At 34.3% G+C, this 12,184-nt stretch overlaps 1 protein-coding gene across 6 annotated transcripts in view; it reads left to right on the top strand.

The window, feature by feature from the left end:
* TCERG1 (transcription elongation regulator 1) overlaps window positions 1-12,184 on the top strand; it is a 59,880-nt gene that overhangs the window by 20,995 nt on the left and 26,701 nt on the right. For 4 of the 6 annotated variants that reach the window (XR_004968133.1, XM_036312523.1, XM_036312522.1 and 1 more), the window contains exons 6-11: window positions 3,183-3,245; window positions 4,418-4,618; window positions 5,347-5,459; window positions 6,247-6,335; window positions 10,460-10,620; window positions 12,003-12,059. Coding sequence is in view for 5 of the 6 variants with exons in the window: in XM_036312523.1 (XP_036168416.1) it covers window positions 3,183-3,245; window positions 4,418-4,618; window positions 5,347-5,459; window positions 6,247-6,335; window positions 10,460-10,620; window positions 12,003-12,059 (684 nt within the window). In the remaining variant the exon portion in view is untranslated. The remainder of the gene's footprint in view (window positions 1-3,182; window positions 3,246-4,417; window positions 4,619-5,346; window positions 5,460-6,246; window positions 6,336-10,459; window positions 10,621-12,002; window positions 12,060-12,184) is intronic. The other 2 variants (XM_036312526.1, XM_036312525.1) reach the window with 1 other exon arrangement.

The following is a 12,184-nucleotide window of genomic DNA, read 5'->3' as shown; positions in this document are numbered from 1 at the left end:
AATAACATTATTTGAAAGGCTATCATCTATGAGAGGACTTTTCATTTTGTTTTAGAGGTTTTAAATAGGACCAGTGGGTGAAAGGTACAGAATAGCAAAATTCATTTCTATAGAAAGTGGACTTTTTGTCACAATAAAATTCTTCCAGTTACAGTTCCATTTTGATGTCATGGTCTTTCTCTGACCCTACCCATCAAATGTTAGAACAGATGGTGGTAACCATTTGACCAAATGTGGTACCTGTGAAGTTTGTAAGTAAAAGGCATTTAATAAATGGCAGACACTAATGACATTTTGTAGGTCAATTGGAAGAGAATTTGAGTTACTCTGTAAAATTTTGCTCAAGATAACAAGATTCTTTGGAGAGGGAGCTAGTGTTCTATAGAAAGTATTATTCATATTTATTTATATAACAAGGCATCTTTTATATCAATGTTCATTCATTTTCTCATTTTTCCTTTAATTTGTTCCTCTAAGGTACTTTACTAGAAAAGAAAAAGACTTACCTGGCTGGTGTTTCTCAGTGGTTGAGTGTCGATCTGTGAATCGGGTCACAACTTGATTTCTAGTCAGGGCACATGCCTGGGTAGCAGGCTCAATCCCTAGTAGGGGGTATGCAGGATGCTGCCACATTTCTGTCTCTTTTCCTCTCCCTTCCTCTCTGAAATCAATAAAAATATATTTAAAAGACAAGACTTGCTTTTCTCTTTTCCAGATCTTTGGTTTTATGTACAATGACATCTATCTCATTGTATATAATAGGAATTATATTAATTTGGCATTAAGGTGAAAAGGGGGGATTTGGATGTAATTTATCTTGGAGCTTTAAATGCTGCTGAAATAGCAATGTGTAATTCTAATGGGGATGATTATAAAGAAGGGATAGGCAAACAAGATGAAGAAAAAGAGGCGAAGAATTAGGGAAAATATTGGCATAAGAGGTGGAAATGGGCATAGTAAATTGGATTAGGATTTTTATCTCTAAGACTAAAATCTTATTTGGAATTTTAAGAAACTTATTGTCAGTGACAGAATTATCCAAAATGCTAAGTGGAATTTTTAATTTCCTAATACAACATAACTTGAGGGTAGAGGTGTATTTAAGTTGAACAGATGCTTTCTTTATTTTGTTTTATTTTACTTTTTATGGATTAAAAAAATTGAGAGCCAGTGATAGAGGGAAACATCAATTTGTCGTTCCACCCATCCACATATGTGTTCATTGGTTGGTTCTTGTATATACCCTGACTGGGGATTGAACCCACAACCTTGCTGTATTGGGACGACGCTCTACTGAGCCACCCAGCCAATGCTTCCTTTTAAAAGAAGGTTAAAAATTTAGATGTGGGGTTATATTGTGTCTTCATGATATGCATGTAATAATCACCCAAAGAGAAAACCTTCTCTTTTAGCATGAGAAGAAACACGTGACCTTTCAGTGTAGTTTATATGTTGATAGTCAATAACAAGAGTGTTATGTTGCCCCGATTGATATTTAACAATGACATTTATGCCTAAATACAAATACAAAGAGATTTTATTTTCTTCTGTTTAAGTCATATAGTTAAAATTACTTTGTGGGGGGGGGGGTTGGTTTTGGAGAACAGTCTTTGAGGATAAGTTTATATACACAGTAGGGCAAAAGTAGGTTTATAGTTATGAGAATGCAAAAGTTATTTTCTTGTGTGAGAGCCCCAGATCTGAATACACTCTATTTATTAATTATTATATTACTTATTTGTATTACAACTGTAAATCTACTTTTGCCCCCCCACCCTGTATTTTGGGATTTGAATTTCTAGTGCTGACTTAATAGGTTCAGTGGTCCTGCAGATGGCAGCATTTATACTGATTTAAACTTAATACATGTAACTTTTTTACCAAATGAATTTTTCATTGCTTTCTTTAAGCAGAAAATAAAACTATACATATAACTTTACTCAGCATGCTTTTATGATCAGTGCTTTTTTTGTAGTCGCAGTTAGTGGAAAGTTTAGCTTTAATGTTCTTTATTTAAAATAGTTAAAAAGAAAAAAAGGCACTTTTTAAAAAACTAGCAGTATTTTTGTGTGTGTGTGCGTGAACATAGGTACATTATATACAAATCCAGGGGTTTAATTTTTGTCTCTGAATGAGGAGAAATTTCTTTTCCAGTACTTTAGTGGGGAAAGAAAATAGTTCGTTATTTTAAATGTTATTGGTACCAAACTAGGTTTCGTTTTTTTAGGCAAAACAAATAGAAAATAAAATTAAATTCCCTTTTACTTTATCCTTTAGCTTTTTCCTTTAAAAATATTTTTAATTCATTCTTAATTTTGAATGTCCTCAATTAGCCTTAGTTTTTCAGCTTTTCTTTTCAATCCCTTTTTATATCATCATCATAATGCATCATGGGTCTTTATTCTTCTAAGAACTGTACATAATTTCCATTCTTTAATACAAGTGCTACGTCTTTAGCTGGCTTAAATGATGAGGTTTCTGAAGCAAAACAGCCCATGGAGTTATTAATGAGATAAAGGGCTGTGTTTTCCTTAACCTGTTAGCCTGCCTTCACAGTGTTCCAAGCCCTTGGCATTGAATAGGGCAGGCACGGAACATGGATATTCTGTCATTAGTTGTAAGCTATCCTACTCTTCATCTTTGCCCTTTTATTTATAGTAGGATATTTGAATTCATCTCATATCCTTTTTTCTTTCTTTCCCTCCCATCCTTTTTGTCCTATCTTATCTTTTTCTATTCTGCATGGTTATGCTCCAGGCCTCAGCTTCTGCTTTAGTTCCCACATAGAAGCAGCAGAGAAAGTGTCTTGTCAGTGTCATGCTGCATCTGCCTTTCACTGGTATCTAAGCAACAGCAGCATGGGTTTGATGTCCTGTGAGAAAAGGTCCCAGTGAGAACCTGTTATGTATTGTAACGAAGGGGCTTTCCTTTGTTGAATTTAAACTCTCTAGACTCCTTCACATATTATCACAGCTGGTTGATAAAAAGGTAATTGATGCTATAATTTAGAATTATCATTGGATTTGGCGCCACTTCCCACAAAATGTCAAACAAAAAGAAATTTTATTCCATTCTTGGAAATAGCATTCTAAATTGTAGTGGTAAATTATTTTCCTGAATCCCAGTGGTAGCCGACATACAATGGCAGCTTTCCAACATATGCTTGCTTATCCATTTTACAGGTGTAGCAATGATGCAAATAGTAAGCTGCCCGTATGTAAAGACAGTCGCTACCACCAAGACCGGTAATTTTTAAAACCATCTTAGTTTGTTTTGTCTGTAAGTTGGCATGGTAGTGAATGTTGTTGTTTATCCTTTTATTTATTTATTTTTGCCCAAATGAGTGGATTTTTTTATATTTTTCTTTTTAATGAGCAGTATAAATGCAGTTGTCATATTTGGCCAACACTTGATTTTCCCAATTGCCTGTAGTATTAGCTTCTTTGGTTCACAAAAGCAAATAAGGTCAGATCACTTAATTTGTATAATAAGTGTAAACAACTTCATTCTCATATTCATAACATTTAATTTTGTTTTTTGATGTGTGTTTTTAAGTTAAATATAAAAAAATCATTTCCATGTGTAAAGTGATGTGATTATGCTTGCATGCTAGTGAGTATTTGTGTGTACGTGTGTGTATGTGTGTGTGTGTGTGTGTGAATATTTGTGTGTATTGTACAAATTTACATTTTAAAGTTATTGAAGATAACTACCCAAAACCTAAATTCTAGTATAGGACTTGAGGATTTTTATATTTTAATCCACATATTCTTAATTATATTATTTATGTAATGTCAACTTTTTTAGCTATCTTGTAAAAATACAAATTCTGGCTTACCTTTTAAAAAATAGAAACTTTTTATTTTTAAGGAAAAGTCTAAACTGACTGACAGTTTATAGGGATATTTGACTTAACCACTTAATATTTAAAGTAGATTTGATAATAAACTCAGTAATTTACTTTAAGCTGAGGATTTTATTCATACCCTTTTAGATACCTTCGAATTAGAAAATAATTTTGTCTCAGGACATATACTCAGTAAATATGTTCATTGCCTTTATTTTATTACAATTTGAGAAGTCCTTATAAAATATATTTCTGTTAATAAGTAGAGAATGTACCATGATTTTTATAATTTATTATGTTGAGAGTTCATCATAGGTGTGACTCAAATTTCTGACTATTCTTAAGGTACTTCTTGGGTTGAATATATGCATCTAATTGAATTTAGCCATTAGAAATAAACCAGGGAAGTCGATTTGAGTAATTAAGTCACATTTTATGTGAATTTTTTTTTATTCCAACTGGCTTATTCTTTTATTAATATTTAATAGAAAGATTTAGCTCATATTTTAAAGTTTTATTTTGAATTGCAATTTGATACTTGGGTCTAACTTTTTATTCTTCTTCTTTTAGGTGTGTTGCCAGGAATGGCTCCTCCTATTGTACCCATGATACATCCCCAGGTTGCTATTGCAGCTTCACCTGCTACCTTAGCTGGAGCAACAGCTGTTTCTGAGTGGACTGAATATAAAACAGCAGATGGGAAGACATATTATTATAATAATAGAACATTAGAATCAACCTGGGAAAAACCCCAAGAACTGAAAGAAAAAGGTATAGTTTAATGACTTGGTGAGACATAATATAAACTATGATATTATAAATAGAAGGCTATTTGAAATTCCGAGTTAATTCCTTTCTAACACATTTGAGGGATTTTTGTAATTGCATAGTTGGATTATTTATTCTTACTGAATAAACATCTATTTTACTTAAAAAAGTTCATCTACTACATATTTGTCCCATCATTTTTCCATAAATTAAATTATACCTATATACAAATACATATTTTTACTATTATCAGAAATTGCATAATTTTGTATAATTATTGATATCATTATTAAGATTGATAGTACTGATCAGGAAGGAATGTTTGTATTGTATATATTCTGAAATACGGTAAAAAATTTAGGCCCTTGAAGTCTTGGATGAAGAAAACTCATAATTTTCTATACCGCAAGTTTGTTTCTGTTCCTAAGTATCTTAATATTTTGTCCCTTTTAGCAAAATGAATGCTACAAATGATGTATGAATGAACTGAAAGACTTTATATCCCTCTGAAATCAGTACTTCTTTTTAGTGACAGTTTTCTGATTGGCATAGCAAGGTATTTGAAGTTGAGCATTATAATAGATTCAAATTAATGATATTATAAGGAAGAACATTTTATCTTTATGGTTAGTAACTTCTAGTTATGGAATATCTTAACTGCTTTGTCTCTGAAAGCTTTTGGAAAATTACATCAAAACCATGGCGTGACATTATCTTAACTTTTTAAATAGAAAAATTAGAAGAGAAGATTAAAGAGCCAATTAAAGAACCTTCTGAAGAACCTTTGCCAATGGAAACAGAGGAGGAGGATCCTAAAGAAGAGCCAATAAAAGAGATAAAAGAGGTAAAGGGCCACAACCTGTTCGCATGGCAGCTGACATTGATTGTTGGGTACAAGTTACTTGTAACTGAAGAATCATTTGAAATAGTTTTAGGTAATTGTTATACATTTGATTTAAGAAATTTTAGTGTTCTTTGAAGTTTCTCATTCAGTTTTTCCTTTGAAAGTTTCATTAAACTACTTATAGTAAATCAAGGCCTGTAGAAAGAAAGGGCCTTAGACCAGAGCTTGGACCTGATATCCAACCTTCTGACTTACAGACTGGCATGTGTTAAAGTCCTTCTGACTTACAGACTGGTATGTGTTATTAAGTACAAATTCATATTTGAGGAATATTCATTATATTTCATCTGTCCAGGCATGGAATGGTCTCCATACAGTATTAAAAGAGCTCTGGTTTTTAGAAACTTTCTTTATTTGGTGAGGGAACAATAGTAGTCATGTTTTATTAGTAAGGAAGTTAGCAAAAAAAGGAAATGACCTTAAATGAAGAGGTCTCCTTTCATTTTGTATACTGTATTCCCCATTACTGCTTCTAGCAGATGGTTAGTTAATCTGTGAGGTAGGACCATCTGCTGTTGCCAGTGTCTGTTCTACTGGAATTTGCCTGTGTCTAAAGGGCCAGGATTTAGGACATTATTAAACATTTCTACTTAGTCTCCCCTTCCTGTGCTAGTAGCAAACCTCCTATTGGTTGCACTTTGAGGTATTTGCAGATACTTGTATTTTTGGAACATTCTAGTAAACTTTTATGGTATTAATAAAGTGGGGGTAATATCATTTCCCATAGGAGCCCAAAGAAGAGGAGATGACCGAAGAAGAAAAGGCTGCCCAGAAGGCAAAGCCAGTAGCTACTACCCCTATCCCTGGTACTCCATGGTATGTACTTGGTTTAATGAGAAAGTATTTATTTATTAAAATAGATTTTTATTGATTTCAGAGAGGAAGGAAGAGGGAGGAGAGAGAGAGAGAAACATCAGTGATGAGAGAGAATCATTGATCAGCTGCCTCCTGCACGCCCCACACTGGGAATCAAGCCTGCAACCCGGGCTTTTGCCCTGACCAGGAATCAAACCGTGACTTCCTGGTTCATAGGTTAGCACTCAACCACTGAGCCACGCCAGCAGGGCTATTTATTTATTTGCCATACTTCTTTGTTACATGGTTTAGCCTATAGAAAGAAAAAGTATATGTCAAATATGTATTTTTATCTACTGAATGTTTTGGGTTTTGTTTGTTGTAAAACTCAGTTGCTGTGGTGTCTTCCTCCCTTCATGGTGCTTTCTGTTAATGTTTATTTTTCTTAATTATAGACTTGAACCACACTGTGAGATTCTGAATCTACTGTTTAGTGTTTAAAATTGTTTAAATTTGCTTTTGTATATATACCTACATTTGATTATGTTTCTAGAACTATGTAAAATTGTGTCTTTGTATTTAATTGTTGAATAATCTACTTTTTCTTTTGTTTTGGTCTGGTTTTCCCATTTCTTTTTATATTTTTTTTAATTCTCACCCAAGGATATTTATTTCTTTCTTTCTTTCTTTCTTTCTTTCTTTCTTTCTTTCTTTCTTTCTTTCTTTCTTTCTTTCTTTCTATCTATCTATCTATCTATCTATCTATCTATCTATCTACCTACCTACCTACCTACCTATTTATTTTTAAGAAAGAGAGTGGAAGGGAGAGGAGAGACAGAGAAAGACCCAAAGTAAAATGTAAGAGAGACACATTGATTGATTGCCTCCCACATGCCCCCAATTAGGTCTGGGAGCCTGCAACTGAGGTACATGCACTTGGCTGGAATTGAACCTGGGTCCCTTCAGTCTGCAGGCCAATGCTCTATCCACTGACCCAAACCAGCTAGAGCTGGTTCTCCCTTTTATTTATCTCCCCACATCAGTGCTTTCTCTCCTGTTCTTGCTGCAACTTAATCCATATACAGTATAGTCCTCACATTGCAGTAAGTTGACTTACAATCTGTAGCTTCCCCTCCAACTTGTTTATTTTGCTTTTTCCTCCTTGTTTTTGTTGTAAAAAAAAAAAAAATAAACATGTTTATTCTATAGAGTCCTACAGTTTGGATTTTGTATTTGCATCTATATGCTGTTAGAGTTCTCCATTTCTGAATTTTCTACAAACTAGCAAGCAGATACAGAGATGTGATCGGATTCAGGTTTGATCCTTTTGCAAGACTAGTTCGTGTGATGATGTGCCTTTTCCTCAGGGTGTATCTAGGTGTTTCTTTGTGTGATGTTACCAGTCATTACTGATTATTTGTTGCCTAGATCAGTGGTTTTCAATGAGGAGTAACTTTGCCACTCCCTCCTCCCCATCCCCCCATCAGTGGATGTTTGGTAATGTCTAGATGTTACTAGTAACATCTAGTGGGTAGAGGCCAGGGATACTTCTTAAACATTCTGCCATGCACAGGACAGCTCCCTTCAAGAAGGATTATTTGGCTCAAAATGCCAGTAGTGCTGAATTGCAAAACCTGACCTAGATCCATTAAATCAATAAGTGGTGGTAATGTGTTTCTGTCATTCTTTTTCCAGGTATTAACTGGAATACTTGAGAGATGCTTCCCCTTAACAAATGGCATAGGAAAGAAAGGATAGACCAGTTTCAGAATAATGAGTTGGTTTGAGTATTACAAATTCATAGATTTAAATATATTTTATGTTTCTGTCTATTGCAATTATTATCCTTGTTGATGTACAGTTTCATCTTTGGTTAGGTGAAGCCTCTTAAGATGGACTCTTGAGGTTTTTTTGTTTAGTTTTGTTATAACCCTGTCTTTGATACCTTCCTTGCTTTCTGCTCTTACAAGATGTTCCCAGCTTATCTCATATATTTCCTGTCTCAGATCTAGATTTAGCCATTTCTCCAGGGAGCACTGGTTTCTTTTTGTGGGAAGTGGCATTAATAGGCCTCATTGTGGGATTTAGAGATGTTACTTTACTGAATTAGTCATTATTTTGTGACCTCTTTGTTAGACACAGGTGGAAGATACATATATTTATTTATTTATATATTAATTTTTAGGTATGTTTTTATTGATTTTATTAAGGAGGGAGAGAGGGAAAAAACGGGAGAGAGGGAGAAACATCGATGTGAGAGGGAAACATTGATTGGCTGCCTCCTGTATGTGCCCTGACCTGGGATCGAATCCGCACCCTGGTTTGAACTCATACCCTCCCTGGTTATATGCCTTGACTGGGAATCGAACCTGGGACACTTTGAAGCATTCCATTCCCTTTCCCACCCACCAAAAAGCAACGATATGTTTTTACTGCTTTTACAATCTATCTGAATATAGGTATTCTTTACTTTTTTAAAGTTCATCTTATTCATTTTGCTTTTAGAAAAGATCTACATTAGTACCTGTTTTCACTAACTAAAAGAAATCCAAAGAGGATTTTCGTTTTTTAAAGAAAAAAGGCGAAAAGCAAAAATAGTGTTCAGCATTTGTTTTCCAGCAGCTAGAATGGCCTCAACCAAGTTCTTTCCCTGGGAAATACATTCAGCATCTCAGCATTAAGCTGCCATAGCTTTCAACTGTGCATCTGTGAGCATCTGTAGTATTTATTTTGTGCATCTGTTAGCAAGATGTGTCCTAAGGTGTCAGAAAAGACACCCAGGAGAGCTCATAAGGGTGTGCCACAGCATAAAACTGGATGTAATCAAGGGTTTTCTCCTGGCGAACAAAATAAAGACATTGTGTGTATCTTGAATTTTGGGTCTGGGAATGCTCAAAAATTTTTCCATAAATTCACTGACCTTTAATATTAATGTCTTTTACCAAATTTGGAGAGTTGTTTTTTGTTTTGTTTTTTGCCATTATGCCTTCAAATTTTTTCTACCCAGTATCCTTCTCTTCTTTTGGGATCTTGAGTTTCTGGTTGTGCTGTATATTAGGCATTTTGACATAATCGCCCTGGTCTTCAGATGGGATAATTATTTGTCTATCTTCTGGTTGACCGAGCATTTCCTCTATTACCACCACCCAGAGAAATTTAATTTCAGTTGTGTTTTTCATTTTTCTTTTTTAAATATTTTCTATTTCTGTGCTGAGAACGCCTATCTTTTTATTCAAGTTTGTTTTTCTTTATGCCATAAAACCTAATTATTATAATTGCTGCTTTAAAGCCTTTGTCTGATTATTTCAACAATAGAGACTTTGTCTGATAATTTCAACATCTAGGTCACCTTGGGTTTGGCAGCTGTTGATTAACTTGATTGTCTGGCCAAAAAGACCTGGTTTCTATTGGAGTTTCAGCTGCTTGTGCTACTGTCATCATGCCACTGTGTGACTAGGAGCCACCCTCAGGGGAGAGGTTGGAGGGAGGAGAAATGGGAGGTTTATATCCTTGCAGTTGTTTCTCTAAATTTTGACTCCTCTATACTTTTTTTTAACTTTACAGGGTCCTCATGTAATTGTTGTTTTTTTCCTATTTTGTCTGAGTGTCTGGTTGTAATTAACAGGAACAGTGAGCTGCAGTGGGCTACAGTGCCATAGCTCAGTCAGTACTTTATTTTTTATACTAGATGAAATCAGATATAAAGGCTGCATAGTAGGTTACATTTGAGTAATTCTGGTTTAGTAAGAAATATTAAGAAGTATTATGTAAAGCTATGGTCCTATGGTATGTTGGTTAGCTTTAGAATGCTTAATTGCATTATTGTTGCCATGAAACATATCCTTTGTGATAGTTTAAAATGTAGCATTATCAATTTGAGTGTGCCAGACCAAGTGTCTGAGCATTTTAAGCTGATCGCAAATTGCTTTGCTTTTCCTGGTTTTCTCAATATATGAAACTGCTGTTTTAACCTTAGTCAGCTCTCTTCTAAAAGCCATATTTGGTTCCCTATAAATAACTATAAGTGATATAAACATGCCCTTCCCCTCCACCACCACCATCCCTTTTGCCAGGGTGACAGTGAAAGACGTACCTATAACATGTGTTCCATAACCTAAGGTCATTATGTTTGAATCACTTATTAGGTGTGTTGTTTGGACTGGTGACGAGCGGGTCTTCTTTTATAATCCTACCACCCGTCTGTCTATGTGGGACCGACCTGATGATCTCATTGGAAGAGCGGATGTTGACAAAATTATTCAGGAGCCCCCTCATAAAAGAGGAATGGAAGAATTGAGGAAGCTAAGTAAGTTTTAATTTAGGAATTAAAATCACAGAATGTTAACATTGTTTAATATTTCAACAGAAAATGTTGATGATGTTTAGAAAATTGTTCTGTTTTCAAGGAACATAAGGAACTTGAGAAGTGGAAATTAGATTGCTATGCTAGTTTGAGTTCAGTGATAGAGATATAAAAAAATAGAGAATTTGGGTTAAATTATTTTTTTGTAAAATATTTATATGTAGTTTTTTCCTTCTTATCCTTGTCAAGATTTCATTTAGTACAGGATGGGTTGGTACCACTGATGTTGTTCCATATTTGCTAGTAATACTAAAACAATCTTCAGTGAACCTTTTAAAAAGCACCTTTTGTGATTAGCAATATATTTTCTGAAATAATCAAAACTCTATTTTTAAAATATGTTTACTAAATTTTTGTAGAATGCAAAAACACAAGATTTTGTGTACATACAGGAGGTTATCAGTCTTTTTCAGTAGGTGAAATTTAGGGAAGGGTAAGCCTTATGCCTGAGAATATAGAGACACATAAACTTTATTAAGAGATTATCTTTAATCTGCCTCATATTTAGGTAGCATTTTAGTATATATATAATGAAGACAAATATTTGTAAATAATTTTTGTTGCATATTTTTTGTCAGTAGTTTGCTCTTGTATTGATGTAATTGTGTTTGTGTAGAATCACATGTCATGTAGAAGCATGATGAATGAATCATTTAATACATACTACAGATGAAGCAAACCCTAATATATGTCATTTATGATGATGGAGAAATCTTCATAGATTGTGTATATGTGATACTAACATTTTCTGCTTATAACTGATTTCTAAATCAGTCAAACTTGGCCTACTTGGTGCTAAAAATACTAGACACCAGCTTTTCTCCTTCACCAATATCTGCTGCATAGCTATGATATTGATAATACTTTATCATCACCATAGTATTGAATCATGCCACGAAAGTTTTTTGAATCTGTTTTCAAGTACTCAATCCATTTATTTAATAAACTAGAGGCCCGATGCACGGAATTCATGCAAGGGCTTGGCCCCAGTGCTGCGGCCCTCTGCCACCTCTGCCTCAGCCCCCACCTCCTATAGCTTTGTCCGGAAGGAAGGACGTCCAGAAGAACGTCCGGTCTAATTAGCATATTATGCTTTTATTATTATAGATATGTGCATCAAAGGATCATTTCAAAATGAAGTGACTATTTAATGTAAAGGGGAGGATTAATAGAGGAGGTATAGAATTACCATGCTTTGTTTAGTGTTTTACAAAGGAGTGCATATCATGGGATGGATATTTTATATAAACAGTAATTTTATAAAAGTAGGTTGTGTAATATATGCATACAACTATTTTTCTTAATATTTGAAATACTTTTGCCAGGACATCCAACCCCGACTATGCTGTCCATCCAAAAGTGGCAGTTCTCTATGAGTGCAAGTAAGTGAACTGTCAATTGCAGCTTCTTTGTAATAACTGTTAGAGCAAGTATTTGGTAGTGGCTAGCAGAAGGAGTCACACTTAAACATTTCAATTGTTGCTTGCTTATTTGTATTCTGACAGAG

Source organism: Myotis myotis, unplaced genomic scaffold, assembly GCF_014108235.1.
Source record: "Myotis myotis isolate mMyoMyo1 unplaced genomic scaffold, mMyoMyo1.p scaffold_m19_p_6, whole genome shotgun sequence".
In the NCBI taxonomy this organism is placed as follows: Eukaryota; Metazoa; Chordata; class Mammalia; order Chiroptera; family Vespertilionidae; genus Myotis; species Myotis myotis.
This window is presented reverse-complemented; position numbering and strand designations above follow the sequence as displayed.